A 19,297-nucleotide genomic window follows, 5' to 3' on the forward strand; every position below is an offset into this window, starting at 1 on the left:
TAACTTGCTGTCTTCAAGTTCCTGTTAGGGAACTCAAATAGTTCTTGTTAGAGAACTCTTCGGCCCTGTTCTTTTGAGCTTCTGGGCAGAGCTGAGCAGGGGTCAGCAGAGCAGAGCAGATTAAATTTCAGTAGAGTAGAGCAGAACAGATTTCAGGATAGCAGAGCAGAGCCGAGCCGGGCAGAGCAGATTTCAACATTATTATTAATACTATTATTAATGTTATTATTATTATTACTATTATTATTACTATTATTATTATTATTAATACTATTATTAATGTTATTATTATTAATGTTGTTATTATTATTATTATTATTATTATTAATAATACTATTATTAATGTTATTATTATTAATGTTGTTGTTATTATTATTACTATTACTATTACTATTACTATTACTAAGTGCATATACCATTGATTTAGGTGAGTGAAAACATAAATATATGTATACCATATTTAACATATGTTAATAGTAGAAAGATAAAAGACAACGGTTTACTTATATTTATTTCACAAAAATTTTAAAATAAAATGATTTAATGAGTAATAATGATTTTACTTATAAATTTGTCTTAATCATATATTTTATACCCTAAATATAATAATGATATACAAAGTACTACTTGAAAACAACTTCTTTTTTTTTAATTCTTAAATTGTATGGAAAGATTTGAAAAATAATTCAACTCAATGAACTAACAATCAATACCCACATACATATAATGTTTCTACACATTGTGATTCTAATATCAAATGTTTATAAAAGAAATTGTTATTAATTGTTATTATTATTATTATTATTTATTTATTTATTTGAAAGAATTGTTATAATTATTAGAAATTATTAATTAATAATATTATTAAATATTAATTCTTAATAGTTTGAGTTATTAAATATTAATAATGATAACTATTATTATTAATTATTAATATTATGATTAATAAATATTAATTATCATTAATATTAATAATTATTATAATTATTCAAAATTATAAATTATTATCATCAATACAGTATTAATTATTATTATTATGAATATTAATTATTATTATTGTTATTATTAATTATTATTTGAAAATAGAGCAGAGCAGTGTAGAGCAGAGCAGATTTCTTTTGAGTAGAGCAGATTTGATTTGAGCAGAGCAGCTCTAAAGAACGGGGCCTTCTTCTATCTAGTTTATCATTTCCTTGGAATCTCTCCATGTCTTCTTAGATTAGGCTACTCTTCACTTCCAAAGTCTACTTCACCTGTTCTAATTACAACACTTAGAAAAACCTTTATTAGTTGAAGTTTTCTTAGTTTAAGTTCATCATCATCAAAACCTTTAAGCTTCAACAGACTCACCCAACTTTTTTCGATATGAGTATAGTATACCATTGTACGATTATATATTTTATACTTCCTTTGCTTTTCTTTTGTTACACCATAAGGATTTACACTACTACTTAGTTTTCTTTGATAATCTTTTATGTTTTATTTGTAAGGAAAACAAAATCATATGAGATCTAGTTAGATTCTTTTCTAAATCTATTTTTCAAATATCATTTTTTTTTTAATTTTTACAATGGTAAAATTAAAGATATTAATAGTCAAAATTATGCATTGGCAACTGTAAAATTACTTATGATGCCATAAAAAAATGGAGGAAAAGTGTTTTTTTCACAGTGTTCAAACAAATATAATTAAACAGACCTTTTGAAAACCCAATCAGTGGAGGAACCAGGAAATTTTCATCAGGGGGGCCAATATAAAATATGGAGTATTACATATGTTTATTCTAATTTCTCATTGGACAATGGACAATACATTAAATTTTACCCCCTTGAAATATATATGGAAAATTTATGCTAAATATGTGTGAAATTTATGCGTAAATTTCTCTAAAAAAATGACTGGAAAATTGCAAAATGGAGCCTTTCTTTAAGCCCAGTAGCCCACACAAATTTTGTGAATGAAAGAATTAAAAAAAAAATGTCAGTAGCAAGGAGTCGAACACTTGAACTACACTACAACCATGGATTCACACATATTCTATGCTCAACCAACTGAGCTACCGAGCTACCCACCACAAATGAAATTATATGTATGAAAATTAATATTTATTGAAAATCAAGGGGGTGACCATGGCCTACCCCAGCCCCCCTTGATTCCGCCCCTTACCCAATGGTTCAAATTGAATAATAGATGCCATAGTTCTATATTTTTTTCATCTTATTAAAGTTACTCCTATATTTACCTAACTTAACACTTATAATAGCCGCCCCTTTTCTCTTCCTCTATTCTTCTCTTTAAGGTTTACAAAAAACTTAGGGTTTCAAAGGCCTAAATTAGTCAAATTTTCTTTTTTAGAAAAAATTTGACTATGTATAACCCTCTATTTTTTAATTTATTCATTTTCGATTTGTAATAATTTATTTGGATTACTGTTTTAATGTAGAAAGTTGATTTTGTTCAAGTTTAGTTTTTCATGTTTAGTGCATACAAGTCAGAAATTCGAAAAATGAGGTTAATCATTCAATTGTAATTAGAAGAATTAGATGAGAATTATTTTCACGCTTACAACGGGTCTGTTTTGTTTACCTTATTTTCACTTATTTCATGTGTAATAAGTTTAGATAAGTTCATATATGTTCAGCTAAGTCCAGATAAATTCAGTTCAGGTTTAATAAATTCTGATAAGGGTTACAAACTACCACTAAAATAAGTTTTAATAACATTTAATAAGTTTAGGTGAGTTCAGATATGAATAGAACACACACAAAAGTCATAAAGCACCACCTAGATATGAAAGAGGATATATTCATGAGGTATGACCATATATGTGGAAATCAATCTTATTATTACAAAAAAAAAAAAAAAAAAAAATAAAAATAAAAAATAAAAAGAAAAGTAAAAATAAAAATAAATAAATAAATAAAAATTATTCCAGCCTTAACTTTTACTCTGAGATAATCACCTTCTAAACAAAAACAACTTTATTTTAGATGAAGCGAGAAAAGTACATCGGAAAACTTTTACATAAATCGTAAGGAATATATATACTACCTTCTTTTTATAATTGTAATAAAAGAATTTTTATGTCACATACATTAAATAAAAAAATAAAAAAAAATGAAAAAGAGCTAGTAATACATATTACTCGTACTATTTATATTTTTTTTTGGTGTTCCACCCGATTCACCCTTTGGGCTAATCCGGATGCAGGGATCAGTTTTGGGTTGTTAGGTTTCAATCCCCTTCCAATTGTTATGGGGATTGAATATGGACTCTTTCTATCAAGTGTAGTCTCAATCACCACTATACCAACATCCAATTGGTACTCGTAGTACGTATATCAAGTAGATTTTTATATAATCACTAGTATCAGAGTATTTGTCGGACCGAAAATCTAGTCTAAATTAAATTAGCTAGAGAAAGGGAAGTGGCCAAGTGGGTAATATAATAGTTGCTCTACCAACCGTCAACAATCTCAACATGTAGCAAGGAGACTGATCCATTGAATTGGTATAAATAATTCATTAATGAAAGTGCAAATGTGTGGTAAATTAATTTTTTTTTCATCAAAGTTATAAAATCTTGGAAGATCTATTTACGTAATGTTTTAATCAGGGGCTTGCAATAATTTATTCATTTTCGATAAGTTCATGTGAGAATCAATAGACATTTTTTGTGTGGAGTAATGATAATTATTTTACTTTTAATTAATCTTTAGATTATTTGTTACTCCCTCCATTTTTAAATACTTACTTCATTTCTTCATGCATGGAATTTTAGGAAAAATTAGAGAAAATAATAAAATATGGAGGTAGTGGAGTATAGGGAAAAATAAAAAATTGTACGGAGTAAAAAACAAAATTAGTAGAGAGAATTGGAGGAAAGTGAATATGAAATTAATAAAATATGATTTATATTGGGTCCACTAGGTGAGATAAATGAATTAAATATTGTAAAATGTTTCCAAATAAGGAAATGGAGCAAGTATTTAAAACGGCCGAAAAAGGAAAATGGAGCAAGTATTTAAAAATGGAAGAGTAATAGATGTTTAATTTTTTTTATTTTATTTTTTTTATTCTTCGACTAAAAAGGAACGATACTATATCAATGTTTTTTTCTAGGTACTACTACAAGGAGTTTCCACCGCCTTTGGCGAGTGGACTAATCTCCCGCGGGAGCTTGTAAGATACCTCGATGGGCAGCATCCCTCCCAACTGGGATTTTTTCCATACCCAAGACCTTGGGTCCATGGTTAAGGAGCAAGAAGCCCTTAACCCCTCACGCCAACCCCAGTTGGTACGATACTATATCAATGTGAAGCTATGTCCCAATGAATTTAGGGGTTGTGGATAAAGAAAGTCTCTTGCATTGAATTATCAAGCGACTTTTCAAAAAATTCAATGGTTCAAACTAAATACTCTAAGTGGAGTACATACTTGCAGACTTACATTGGCTATAGTTTTATACTCCTGTCAAAAAACAAATTAATAAATAAAGTTTCTTTCTCTTTTGACTTTTATTATGTGGTAATTACCATTCAAATAGGGAAAACATTGCTCCATCCGTCTCTTAATACAAAGGCTCTTTCTAACAATTATTACTCACATAATAAAGAGAAAGAGGTTTTTAATTTAGGGATGGATGAAGTATTATTTAACATGTAGGATAGAGGAATACATTGAAGGAAAACCTTTTATCATATACTTTGAAACGCTAAGTGTTGTTGCCTCGTAACGTGGCTAAAAGTTTAGCTTTATATGTTAGTTATATGATTATTGATGGATCTCAGACCTACATTTGCCAACCAATATTATGTTGAACATAATATCCCTAATTATGACCTGCCTTAAATTAGCTTTATTATATATATTGATATGTTATTAAAACTCTTATTAAAATACATATTAATCTCTTATGACCTATATTAAAAAAATAATAACTTTTATTTTGATATAGTGACCTTTTTAATAACGATTTTTATTTTAAATAGCAACATTATATTCAAAAATAATGACCCTAATATTAGTAATCCTATATAAACTAATATGTGAATCAGGTCTATTTTAAACATTATGTTAATAATTTAACTTTTCGCCAAGTGTCGCGCCACGTTAGATAGATTAAAATAGACTTTATAAGATAAACAAGTTAGTTTAGAATTCTATTTAGATAGAATTTTAGGATAAAATTGTTAGTTTAGAGTGTTATTTTCGATAAAATACCAATATTTCAGATGTACAAATTGAATTATAATTTTATTCAAAAAAATTATTAGATTATAATTCTAAAAAATTATCATAATTTTTTTTTATTTTTATATCATAATATTTTTTTTGAGCGAAGGAAGTAGTTTAAAGTGCAAAACATCCATTTATAATATATACTAATCGTTTAAAATAATATACTTCACAATTCAATAGAATTTTATTACTATGTAGACCTGTAAATTAAGGACGGGTCATGAGTCATCTTGGATTGGGTCACTTCAAGTTACGAGTCAAGAAGTGTTCAACCCTTACCCAAATTTTTGAATTCAGGTCAACCCAACGGGGTTTGAACATTTATTTTATTTAATTTATTTTTTGCTAATTTTTTTTTTAAAATGTATTAAATTAAATCGAACATTTTCGCCAACATTATTATTAGACATTATTTGCCTACTAGATAGTAAATCATCACAAAAGCACATCCAATCCCAACTAATTTTGTATCAATGATATATTTTAAAATTTGACATATACATTAAAAATTTATCTAAAAATTCAATAAACAACCTGGGCATCGCATGGGGACAAAACTATATATATACTAAAATCCACACCAGCAATGACACGTGTCATCTCCCGGTGTGTCCTTATATATTTTTTTAAGAAAATCTATTAATTAAGAAACTAAATCATTGACAAAAATAATATCTATACATATTCCATATTAACACATAGTAATTATTATATTCAAAATAAAAAGATTACACAAATCTTTTTACAAAAATTGGACAACTATAAACCAAAAATCAAATTCTTAAAAATAATTTGTGATTGCTTAGAGTTTTTGCCTACTTTTGTTTTAGTTGTGTATTAGGAGCTAACATATCACATACTTTTATTGTCTCAAAAAAAAAAAAAAAATCATATAATTTTATTATTCCTCGGCTAATTTTTTTAATGATTATATTACTTCTCAATCAATCAATAATCTATAATTATATAAAACTATAGATCACCGTGTATGACACGGGATCTAACCTAGTGATAACACTATTGTGAACCACGTCCAGTCGTCCACACAAGTTTTAATAAAAAAGATAAAATTAGGGTTACTATGATCTACGTAATGTTAGCTTGTACTTATAAATTATACCTCATATCCACAATAATATTATTGTGAACCAAATTCCAAAAGTATATTCCAACATTTTATGGATAAAAGAACCTAACCTGAATTAGAAAATACGAAGTAGGAGAGTAGGTACTCCGCTCTATAATACCGGTCAACACGTAGCAAGAACCCAAATTGAGGTTTCTTGAAAAGAACCCATCTAATCTCTTCACATTTCTGTAATTCATTATTATTGTTCAATAAAAATGATGCAAACTTATTTTATTATGTAAAATTATATATTGCCATGTTAGCCAGCAAGAAATATTTTAAAAAAAAAAAAAAAAAAAAAAAAAAAAAAAAAAAAAAAAAAAATACATATAAGACAAAAGCACAAAATTTGACAGCCTCCCTCTATAAAATAAATTAGGGTACCCCCAAAAAGTCCAACTCATTCTTTCAGTCTTTTTCTTGTAAGTGAACATTTTTATCACTAGAAGAGTAAACAATATAATGACTCCAACGATGACTATGGAAGCATGGTTAGCAGAATTGGTAAGACCTTTAATCTCTACTCAGTTTATTTCTCTAGATGTTATATTAATCACCTTGCATTTGTTTTACTTAATACATATGAATTAAAAAGTTACCTAAATGACTGTATTGGTTATTCTTTAATATTTACTATGTATATATGAATCTATTTTAGATCCTCACAAGCTCACACATATTGTAGGTACATTGTTTTTTTTTTTTTTTGCCAAATATCGTAGATATTTATTAAACAGACAATTGACGTTTAATAAATATCTAAAATGTATATACGAATTACTACCAAACTTTGATCAATTGCCCTTTGACCATTGAGGTCTAAAAATGTACTGTGGTAGTAGTGCGGCACGGTTTTAGACTATTTGTTATTGGTCTAGGTACGCTAATTGTAATTAACAAATTGATGGTTTTAATTGTTTGATGTAGGAAATGGATATGGAAATAGATCCAAATAATCCTAGTTTAATAAACGACCCTTATCAGCAAAGTGAACCAACTTTTGAAGAACAACTCGCTGCTACACTTGGTATTGATTTCCCTTATTATCCTATCAACACCACGGTCTCTCTTGAGGGAGATTTTGATAGTATTGATCAATATCTATCGACCCCTCATATTAGCGAAAGCAAAGATTACGAAAATGATAATAATAATAATAATAATAATAATAATAATAATAATAATAATGATAAAGATGACATTGTAAGGTCTGATGTTCAAAAGAGCCAACCATCAAAAAATAAGAAAGAGACGAAGAAGCAAGCAGTGAGTGTTGGCTCAAAGCGAAAACGACAGCCAAGCCAAATCCAAGATCACATTATTGCTGAGAGGAAGCGTCGGGAATTATTGAGCCATATGATCATTTCACTCTCTGCTATGATTCCCGGCCTTAAGAAGGTGACATTTTTTTTTTTTTTACCAATATTCTGAATGATACGGAGTAAAGTTTGTTTGACCATTATTATTAATCTATTTACTATTATGATGTTACATACAGGTCAATAAAACAACAGTCTTAGGATCCGCAATTAAACATATGAAGGAACTTCAAGAGAAAGTAAAGGTACTTGAAAGTATGGTTGCCAAGAGGACTGTGGTAGTCAAAAAAACTAAATTCAAAGCCGACAACGGCAGTAGTGATGATAATGTTTCTCTGTCGACTGTGGATGACTATAGTGGCGGTAGCGATGATGGTGATGGTGATGGTGATGGTGATGATGATGGTTATGGTTATGGTAGTAGTAGAGCTTCATTACCAGAAGTTGAAGTAAAATTAATGGGGAAAATGCTTATATTAAGAGTATGTTGTGAAAAACAGAAGGGCATTTTCGTAAAGTTATTTGTAGAGGCAGAGAAGCATGGTCTGTCCGTTACTAATTTTAACGTTGCACTAATGAACAACACAGCACTAGATATTACCATTATTGCACAGGTGATGATTCCGTCCTCTTCCGCATTCACTTTAATTTGTTTAATCTTATCAATAATATTTTTGTGGATATTAATGAATTTTTACTATAATTATTTCTGCAGGTGGAAAGGGGCTATGACAAGTATGTATCAGATTTGGTTACAACTCTTCGCAACGTCCTTCATTTGGCTAGCTAACAACCATCGTTTTGAATCGAACAGAATAGATTAATTTTATAATGTTGAGCTTGTACTTGTTTCATTTTAGTAATTTAGCTTAAGCTTATCATATCCGACTTTTACTGAATAAAATAGGGAAGTACATGTGCGCATGATATGGCTGCATACGCTCTCATATATGAAACATTTCCATTTTTGTCAACTCAAACTGTTTAACGAGGTTGATAGGCGGTTGCACACGTAGCAAAAATAATAAAGCCGAAATAATCCTCCACAATCACATATAGGGTTAAAAATATAAACTACGTAAGGAAATCAAATAATTAAAACATTTAAAACGAAGTATCACCACGAGTAAAATCAATGCAAGACAAATTTCTACCCAACCAATCAATTATATGTTCACAAGAAATATTAAACACTAAAATGTCTTTCGAGTTCTCAATGTCTTTTCTAATTAACAATCAAACCTACTTCCGTGGAATCATGAAAATTAAAGATTTTAAGTCCCTGACTTCCTAACAATTCATTCTACCTATTTCCACAGAGAATTTCATATCCTTAATTGAAATTATCAAATCCGTCAAAACTCAACTCTTGTTGCGATCACGGTACCCATTACTCCTAGTCTAATATTGGCATAAGCACAATAAATTAAGCAAAAACAAAACACACAATTATTTGAGAATTTAAAATAAAAATTTCCTAAAAATCAAGTATCAATCATATTAGGATTCAATCTAATTCTCTCACCAATGGTTGCATCACCCAATATTTTGTGATTACAAAAATTAAAAGTGTTCACAAGTTATTTCCAGTTATACATTCAACTAGAAGGGTCAAGAAGCTCGTAACGGATTACTGCTCACCAACTTTAGACAGTCTCAAACCCTTAGCAGTTTTGCATATTATTGAAGGATAGGCTTGGTTGAAGAATTGAAGTAATCAGAATTTGTGTCCCAAACCAAGCAGGCATTAAATACGAACAAGATCATCAAAATTATGGATTACTAATTGTACACCTTCAAGCTTAAGATAACACCATGTATAGAGGATGGGATTTATCGAGCAGGTTTAACAGTTTAGGTAACAAAATTACAGGACCAATAGTTTCTACATGCATTTCACCAATACTCTATTAGGTTTATATAAGTTTTATAGCACTCCGCCTCCAGGCCAATAGGGCAGCAGCTCTGCCATTGGAAACATGTTCTGACCTCAAAAATCACGATCCAACTCAGCCAAGGTTTGTGGACACCTTCAGCATCAAGTTACCAGCAAGCAGCTAATCTGGTTAAATGTCGAGTTCTTACTGTTCTCTATGTACAATCAACAATGTTGCCTAGGTAGCTGTTTCAATAGCTTAATGAGCTCATAAGTCTTGGTGTCTTTACCAGAATACAGGCAAAGCTCCAAAGCAGTCAGATTGTCCTGAAATGAATACAGAGAATGTCTTTGATAGTTCATACGACAAGGTTGAGAAAGATTAATAAGATCTATACTGGAAATTTTATTCTCAATATAACAGAAATGAAAAACCAATGCAAATGCCTAAAGGCTTGTACAATATCATAGGTTCAATTCTTATTTCTCTAAGGCAAAATTGGCTGGAATAACACATTATTACTTGAGTGCGCTCAATCGCATGAACTTTAACTGGAGCAATAATGAATTGGAGAAAGGAGTTAAAGAAGAGGTTTTGAGGTTATGAAAAGCCTACTGAGCTTGGTTTGATTTGATGTTTTGAAACTTGGTTTGATGATGAAAATGGATGCTAATTTATTGGGAGAAAAGAATTGTCTCAACCTTGGACAAACCCCAATTACAAAGAATATAGTAGTCACGTGAAGGGGAGGGGGTTACAACAAAAACAACAACAATAACGTCTTAGTCCCAAAATGATTTGTGGTTGGCTAACATGAATCGTCATAAGGAATCGTACGATATACAGAAAAGGACAAAATAAAATAATCATTTAAAAGAGTTTGAAAAAAGGTGAGTAAAGTGAGCAAACAAAGGAGCATAACCATAGAAATTAAAATAAAAATTAAAAAGAGCTGGAATGCGGTGAAATATCTGACACCAGAAATGCAATTTCTGACAGATAGTGTAGTGCAGGTGCCTCCCCTTTTACTCCACAGACTCAGAAAGAGGCTTAAAATGTAATAGGGCTTAATGACCCTGTGACACCACCAGTGGTCCTCACCTACTCCAGGAGGAAGGAACGCACTAAGAGGATCACTAACGGACCTCTGACTACAGCAGAGCAGCCAAATGCACCCACCCCAATCAACAAAGAACAGATGGCAGCAAATGATGGGAAAGAGAGCAGCACATAAGACAAAATCAGCAGCCAGTAGTAATCATTCAGGGAATTGCTTGTACATATAAAAAGGGGAGAGAGACTGATGAGGTAGGCAACTTGTGATTGAGTTTTGTGGAGATTGGTAACCTAAAGTTACCCTTGTAGAGAGTGGCAGGCTAAACCCACTGTTTGTAAGAAACCTTTATTTTGAGCATTTCTTAATCCAAGATTCAATCTTTCTCCCTCAAATCTTGTTATTTGTGTCTTGTTTGTGTGTGCTGATCTGAATCCATTCCACATAACCATAGAATAATACCCAAATTCTCTCTGCACTTGGGCCACCCTAAGGTGGTGTGGACACTGGACAGGATATAAAAACAAGCAGAGAACAGACTTTCAACCTCAACTCCTCAAGGTTGAAAGGCGTATCCTTCCCAACTATATGACCACACTTTCTTGATGCATTATATGGAGGAAAGTCAGGAAACAAAACACTTGAAATTAGATAATACCAAGTATTCTTCAAGTGCATACACTAACAAATCAATCACCCAATAATTCAATACACAAACATTCTCAAAAACAATGCAAGTGATAATGAAGTATTAGAAACTTGCCTTGTTCTTTAGTGTCTTATCTGCTCCTTTCATTAAGAGGAGCCTCACAACATCTGTTCTTCGAGCCTGAACAGCAAGATGCAATGGAGTCCACCCATCCTTCAAAAGGAAAGAATAATAGCATATTTAATATATTGTTTCAGAGGTTCATTAAATAAAAAGTCACCAACAAGCAGAAATGAATGCTCATACATTGTCTTGGAGATTAATATCAACATTGTGCAGCAACAGTGTTTTAATAATCTGACTTGACGCGGTTCGAACAGCATAATGCATAAAAGTTGCCCCATCCTGCAAGCATCAGTAAAACATACCAGATCATCATACTTTGCAGAATGATCACAAGGAGGAAAATATACTTGTAGCTATTAAACAACAACGACAAACAATCTGTCAAGTCAGCAATCATTATACAATATGAAAACCTTGGAAGCTGAAAAGTTCACATATATTGAATGTCTGGAGCTAAATTGTAGGACAGCCAGTAAATAGAAATAGTATAAAAGTCAAGGAGCAGCACTGAAGTGAATTGATCGTCAGATCTCAAGCCAGCTCTTGTTCTACTAATCATGGGTTTACTTTCAAAAGTTTATGCAGTGATATAAGAAGAGATGTGTCAGCCTGTTAGATATGCTTATGAAAGATAACATTCAATGGTCTATGCCTTTTCTCGTTCTTAAAATAAAAAACACCTCTAGTCGTCCTCAAGCACTCTTGTTCGTGTCAATTTCATTTATACCCCTCAGATGTACTAGTAAACCCAAAGCTTAGCACAACTGTTCATTGAACTCCCAAATAAGTAGAAAATGAGTGTTGATGTACCGTAAACATGATTCAACTGGGTGTACAGAAGAAGCACTACTTGGGCATGCCTGTAATGGAGGCATAGACCTATGTGCCTCAGTGCACCAAAACAACCCATGTGACCAAATTCCTCTTCAGCTCTTTTCCTTCTTTGATTAAAGATAAAATAATTCAGTAGTTGAAAAAAGGAAAATCATGTTTTCATAAGGCGAATCAATGAATAAACATCCTTGCAAAACTTTGAGCCTCAAAATCACGATGCATATCCATGACTCCAATCACTCCATTTATCGCCTTGGTTCTTGGACATCAGGACCCTTTGGGCCTTACTGTGCCTTGCACTTTTTTCTAAAGCTAATATCACTACTACAGGAAGGCTTGCAGCTGATCAAATAAACAAAATTAGTGTCGCTAAGCCAGCCCCATATACAAGGCCCCATATATGAGAGGCAGCTTCAACAATGCAGAAAAATATACAATACGATGGCACAAACTCAAACTTAAAGCTTCAAAACATCAGGAATGGAGTGTATAAAAGATGGAAGAAACTTTCTTCAAACCTTGTCACGAGCAAAAGGATCAGCTGATTCTCTCAGCAAATAATTTATTATAGCCTGCTTTTTACAAGTTATTGCTTTATGAAGTGCAGTTAAGCCGTCCTGGAAAAAGAAAAATGACAGACCAATATCAGACTAAGAAGTTAAGAAAAGTGAAAGGCACCATACATGAAAGCAAGATAATGATAATTGATGAAGGGTTGCAGCATGAATACAGCTGCGAGCCTAACCTGATCAGCAGCATTGATATCAACATCATGTTTTAACAAAGTATTCACAAGGTAAAATTCTCCAGATGCAGCAAGAGTGTGCAGAGGCAGCCATTTTTGCTGCAAAATCAAAATTCCCATTCAAATTTGGCAATGGCGAGAACAGTAAACATATCAGTATCCATGAAACATCACCGGTTGTTTAATTGCTATCATAATAATTACATTTTTAACAATACAATCAACAAAGCCTCATTCCATCTAAAGAACAAAAAAAAAAAAAAAAAAAAAAAAAAAAAAAAAAAAAAGAAAAAAAAAACCATCTCAAGCATCATTTGAGAAAGCACCCCAGCTAAAATACCCACATTGGCTGCCTAATACAACTCTTTGATTTCAAATTTAACCATAGGTAGCGAAGAACTTACAGAAGTAGCAGCTGCAAGTCTAGGTCTCTTCGCATTCATTAGGGCCTTCTCTTCCTTTGTAAACAACACTTGACCTTGACGTCCTACATTTGCAACAACATAGAAAGATAAACTTCAGGACTTTCCATGTTAATGCAATTGAATTTTATAGAATGAAATATGACCTTTAAATTGTTATTTTACATGAAACTTAATAATCTTGAAATAGAGAACATGACAGCCCACAACTTCAATGTTATCCTAGTTTCTTTTCTCATAACAATCCCAAAAATAGTTTAACAACCATGGTCTTTATTTCTTTAACTACTGGTAAACCAAAATTTGAAAGGATGTTTACACAATTAGACAAATCTCATTTTCCCAGCAATTTCGAAATTCAATACTACAGAACTACATATAATAAGTAAAGTTAAGTCCAAATAAATATGGCATAATCTGTAACTTTTACTTCGTATATGAATTGTCGTGACTAAACGTGTATATCCAATACACCCGTTGTACACACGACACAAACATAATATAATAATATACAAAGATGAGAGAAGAAGATAGTACTACCATCCGATTTTTCACTAGGCTGATAGTTGCCACTGTTGAAGAACTCTGTAATATCATCCAATCCACGACCATAAACAGCCCATCTCGGATTCTTCGGTTCAACCCTAGAATCTACAGTCTCTCTCCTATGCTTTGCAACACCATCATCATCAGCATCATCACCACTTCCCTCATTTTCGGCACGAAACGAAGGCGGGTCATCAAAAACAACAGGGTTCAATTGAGACAATTTCTCCTCCCTTAACCTCAAATACTCCTGCATATTCACATTAATCATCTTCCTCTTCACAACTTTCTGCCCAAATTCCATTTCCTGAGCAATTTTTCTCCTTTCTTTCTTGGTCAAATTGATTTCCTCCACAATTGAGTTCCATTTTTCTGGGATTAAATTCTGGGGTTCAATACTTTCTTCTTGTTTTTGCCTCGATTTTGATTTCTGGGTAGTTTCAGAAACTGAAGAAATTTGAGGGTTTAGTTCTTCCTCAATATATGGGTCCTCAAAAACCCCATCTTCAAAAATTAAACAATCCCCAATTACCTGTTCTTCATCTTCGAAGTTTGAGGTTGCAAATTGGAAATTTTGGGAGTGTGAAGGAAACGCATGGCAGAAGACATGGGAGGAGAGAGAATTGAGGAGTTTAAGAGAGTTAGAATGGGAAGAGTAAAGGCAGGAGAGAAAGGAGGGTGGGAGGAGAGAGATTGTTTTAGGGTAGTGAGAATGGGTGAGTGATAACTTTGGTGTTGTTGCTCCTACTGCAACTGTTGCTGCTGGTGACATTGTTGGTGTAGATTGAAATATTGAAACAAGATATGTGTTGACTGTTGAGTTTATGCTCTTAATTTCTTAATTTGATAATTCCCTTGCCGTTTGAAGCAAATTTGACAAATTTCAAGTTTCTCCGTTTGTTTCTAAAGTTGCAAAATAAAAAATACATTCATTTATTATTGGTAAAATTATATCACTGATATCAACTTAGGAGTATGTTACAAATATTGACACAAACTTGTATCACTCGTTAAATTGACATCAACTTGCCCAAAACAAGAATAAAATTGACATTAAAGGCACTTAACATCAATAATACTCTACATATGAGTATATGACATCTATATAGTCTTATCTTTCCAACAAATTAAACTTTTTGAAGCAAATGATTGTTGAAAAGCAATTTTATACTTGTATACGGGTTGAAAGTTACGTAAAATTAGTTGTTCAGTGCTGTTTATGTCAATTTTGTAATTTTTGTACCAAGTTGGTGTCACTTTAGCAAGTGATATAAGTTAGTGTCAATAATTGAAAAAATTCACTGAACAACTAATGTCAATTATTGTAATTTTCCCATTATTTTTTATTATCCATTAGCAACACAAGTAGCCGTTTAATCCTATATCTATTATGTTTAAAATTTTACAAAATTAATCTCTTGAAAAACAAATTTGTTATTTGTTTGAGAATTAAAACAATCTCATCAAATTTTACCATCGTGTTGTATGTGGTTATGAGTGTAAATGAGCTGATGTATTCACAAAATTAAATACAGTATTTGCGAACAAGCTCAAGCAACACTTATTTGTTAAACTTAAATAGGGTGCTGATATTGCCATGAAAAAAAAAGGTCACTTCAATGCTAATATTATCTACCGCTGCCTGTAATATCTTATGAAAATCTATAAATGTCAAACTTATTAATTCAATTAAATATTTTATAATCTTTTGTTGTCAATTATCTTTTGTTACATATAATTTTTAGTAGCTAAATATTCCGATTAAAATTTTTCCAAATTCCATCCATTGATTATTTTTTCAAATCTGCCACCACTAATTATTCACCATTATAGACCACTGTCAATATAATCCTCTTGCAATTACTAGTCCATTTACACGATTCACATAATTTTTATCTATCCCATGGTGAAAGTGCACCAAATTCAATTCCTCTTAATGCATCTCCTCTTAAAAAAAAATGTTTATAAAGTGTGAAAGATTTTTAATTGAAATATTCAGCTATAAATAAAATTATTGGTAACAAAAGATTACAAATCATTATTGGGAAAAAAATTGGTTATTAAAAGAATACAAACTATTTTATTGAATCAATCCGTTTGACATTTATAGATTCTCATCCATAGATTACAGGTCATGGGTAGATAATTTGACCTTGAAATTATTTTATTTTATTTTTTTTTTTTTTTTTTGCCTTGGCAATTAAATATCAACAACAAAATATCAATACATCCCTACCTTATAAAAAGTTTAAGAAAGCTCTTATGAATAGTGCAGGGATATTTATATCCCTAAAAATGTTCTTTTACATATTTACCTCCATTTCCCTATCTTATAAAAATTTTAAGAAATCTCTTATGAATAGTGCATGGACATTTATATCCCTAAAAATGTTCTTTTACATATTTGCCTTCATTGAATTCAAAAGCCTTAAAAGTGTCTCTTGAATCACCACAATTAATTAATTATTTGTACTTATTTCAATATCCATACCTTATAAAAAGTTTAAGAAAGCTCTTATGAATAGTGCATGGACATTTATATTCTTAAAATATTTTTTTACATATTTGCCTCCATTGCATTCAAAAGCCTTAAAAGTGTCTCTTGAATCACTGAAATTGATTAATTATTTGTACTTATTTCAATATTTAAAACATCTTATAGTTTCTCCATTTTTTTTTCCTATTTGGAATATAAACACTATTTAATATAAAGTATTCTAAATTGATTTTAATATGTATGGAGTACAAAAATTACAAAGTATAAAATTGTATGATAAGTCTAATTTATTTAATTCGTCTCTTTAAGTACTTAAAAATTACCATGCTAATAGATATAAAAATATACCAGGCAAATAGCATAAGGCATAAAGGTCATCAATAACAAATCTCCTTAAAGAGCTAGCTATAACGCGTGCGTAAAAATAATCCCTATTATATAAAGCATTAGAATATACATCAAAACTAAATAAAAAAATCTAAAATAATTTATTGTTGTCATTGTATACTAATTACTCCAATTAAAAAATTTATCAAGTAGTTAATTAATTTTTAAGCATTTAATATAAAGAGGTAATTATTCAAAATATCACATGGAGCAAAACTCGAGTCACACAGAGGATTAATCTTATAAACATCAGGATAAGATGTGTGTGTGGTTTTTTTAGGGTGCAAAAATAGGATGTGATACTATTAATACTCCAAAATTCCCAAAACTCCCAATCAATACTTAATGTGTACTAAAACCCGATGTGTTTAACCAGCAAGGTACTCTATTTAGCACACTACTAGTATCAGTAATTCAATAGTAGCAGTCTAGCAGAAGTCTTTAATTGCACATTAAAAGTGGATTAACAGCTTCGTTTAAACAAAGCTAATTCATTTAATAACAAGCGCACTAAAATACACTTGACTGTCAATTCACATGAGCTACAGTCTGTCACCTGCATCAAATGTTCAGATAAATCTGTGGTCAACTTATGCAAAATTTAAGACAGTATGAAAATATTGCAGCTTGCCGTTTTTCTTGCCTTGTACAGCTATACTGGTGCACGCAAACTAATTGGCTAGCTTTATACTCCGGACTAATAATGCTTCCTTCACTTCCTACCCTTCTAGCTCTGCGGCCAATGCACGCCATTTCGTGTATTCATTGGTTCGTCAGATTACATTACAGGGTAACACAGGGAAAAAATACACAGCGTTAGGAAGTAATTATCATCTAGGTACATAAACAGATTCATGTTTGTTAGTCAACTTTTCTGTAAATCATGAAAACCTTTACAATAAGTCCTTTAACTCTCATTTTCCTCATAATCTTGTCTAGTATATTGAGTCCTTTGCCAGTGGAATCCTGTAATGCCATAGATAAAGAGGCATTGCTTGAATTCAACCGCGGGATCAAGTATGATAACTTATTACTCCTAGCAACATGGGTCCCTAGGACCGACTGTTGCGTGGACTGGGGTGGTGTGACATGTGATGCTGCCACCGGAAGAGTGGTTCAAATATATGTAGCCGGCTATACACAAGAGTTTGTTGCACCTATTTTCATGAAAGGTACACTCTCCCCTTTCCTTGGCAATCTTACCTATCTTAAATTCCTTAATCTTGCGAACCTACAAGGGTTAACTGGTCCAATCCCTCCTCAACTAGGAAAGTTATCTCATTTAACCCATCTTTTACTATACAACAACCATTTCAATGGTTTAATACCCACTTCCCTGTGTAACCTCCATAAGCTAGAACATCTCTCCCTCGCCGACAATAGCCTCTCTGGCACTATACCCTATTCGTTTTTTCGATCTATGAAGTCACTCTCAATACTAGAACTCCAAAGAAATAAATTAGTAGGTTCAATACCACATTCGACTACAAATCTTATTTCACTTGAGCAGCTTGATCTTAGCAATAATGCTTTATCCGGTGAAATTCCGCCTTCTATTGGCAAACTTAAGAGCCTTGACTATATAGATTTGACCTATAATAATATTGGTGGAAGGATACCAGATTCCATAGGTGAACTCTTACTATTAGAAAACATTATCTTCAGCTATAACAACCTTACTGGACCAATACCAAATTCTAAACTATCCCAATTAAAACACTTATACTTAGACCACAATCAAATTAATGGAACCATTCCAAAATCTATAGGTGATCTCTCTCTTTTGATAAATTTAGACCTCGAAAATAATAGAATCGTTGGAACTATTCCTTCCTCCATTGACGGCCTTGTTTCTTTACTACGTATTAATTTAGGTTAAATAAACTAACTGGAGTTATACCTGATGATTCCATAGGCAAGCTTACTAAAATCCAGAATATTGTCTTAGAAAACAACATGATTACAGGGGAATTGCCACAAACTATAGGACATCTAACTCAATTAAGTGAGATATCGGCCTCAAACAATCAGCTTATAGGACCAATACCTTCAAGTTTTGGATATCTCGAGTGCCTGACATCGTTAAAATTATCTAACAATAAGCTAATTGGCCCTCTCCCTCCCCAGCTTGCTAAGCTAGAATCCTTAGACAAACTCGGTTTGTCATACAATCCACTCGAGTTAATCGGAATACCAACTTGGATATCCAATTTAAACCTTGTTGATTTAGCATTAGCCGGAACAGGGATCAAAGGGCAGTTCCCAGAGTGGCTATCATCCTCGTCCATAAGTTACCTCGACTTATCGAGTAATCAACTTACAGGAAAGTTGCCTACATGGATAGGGAACATGAATTTGGAGTTCCTCAACATCTCTAATAATCAATTCTACTCAACCATTCCGGTTGAATTCAAGAACCTTTACGGCCTCTCAAACCTTGATCTTCACTCAAACAACTTCTATGGTCCCTTG

The 19,297-nt window shown here is 31.7% G+C and overlaps 2 protein-coding genes across 2 annotated transcripts; one reads left to right on the forward strand and one right to left on the reverse strand.

Annotated features, from left to right (window-relative positions):
- The first annotated feature begins 6,843 nt into the window (after window positions 1–6,843).
- On the forward strand, window positions 6,844–8,478 carry LOC145565303 (transcription factor bHLH18-like). The gene is made up of 5 exons (XM_081625352.1): window positions 6,844–6,873; window positions 7,297–7,431; window positions 7,594–7,767; window positions 7,868–8,302; window positions 8,404–8,478. The coding sequence occupies exons 1-5, from the start codon at window positions 6,844–6,846 to the stop codon at window positions 8,476–8,478; spliced, it is 849 nt and encodes a 282-aa protein (XP_081481478.1).
- Window positions 8,479–9,490: 1,012 nt separating this feature from the next.
- LOC145564023 (ankyrin repeat domain-containing protein, chloroplastic-like) lies at window positions 9,491–14,804 on the reverse strand. The gene is made up of 7 exons (XM_081624388.1): window positions 13,936–14,804; window positions 13,378–13,460; window positions 12,974–13,072; window positions 12,747–12,845; window positions 11,575–11,673; window positions 11,383–11,481; window positions 9,491–9,891 (listed from the first exon to the last, which is right to left on the reverse strand). Exons 1-7 carry the CDS (start codon window positions 14,711–14,713, stop codon window positions 9,790–9,792), a joined length of 1,359 nt encoding a protein of 452 aa, XP_081480514.1. The 5' UTR covers window positions 14,714–14,804; the 3' UTR covers window positions 9,491–9,789.
- Between the last annotated feature and the right edge of the window lie 4,493 nt (window positions 14,805–19,297).

The sequence above is a fragment of the Chenopodium album genome, chromosome 10 (assembly GCF_948465745.1).
Source record: "Chenopodium album chromosome 10, dcCheAlbu1.1, whole genome shotgun sequence".
NCBI lineage: Eukaryota > Viridiplantae > Streptophyta > Magnoliopsida > Caryophyllales > Amaranthaceae > Chenopodium > Chenopodium album.

Bases quoted from the DNA above. Each gene is read 5' to 3' on its own strand.
- LOC145565303 (XM_081625352.1), top strand. From the start codon at position 6,844: ATGACTATGGAAGCATGGTTAGCAGAATTG. The intron at 7,432-7,593 runs GTCTCTCTTGAG...GATGTTCAAAAG, and splicing joins ATTATCCTATCAACACCACG to AGCCAACCATCAAAAAATAA. The intron at 7,768-7,867 runs GTGACATTTTTT...TGTTACATACAG, and splicing joins TGATTCCCGGCCTTAAGAAG to GTCAATAAAACAACAGTCTT.
- LOC145564023 (XM_081624388.1), bottom strand. From the start codon at position 14,713: ATGTCACCAGCAGCAACAGTTGCAGTAGGAGCAACAACACCAAAGTTA. The intron at 13,461-13,935 runs GTAGTACTATCT...TTGCAAATGTAG, and splicing joins GCCTAGTGAAAAATCGGATG to GACGTCAAGGTCAAGTGTTG. The intron at 13,073-13,377 runs GTAAGTTCTTCG...TTGATTTTGCAG, and splicing joins GACTTGCAGCTGCTACTTCT to CAAAAATGGCTGCCTCTGCA.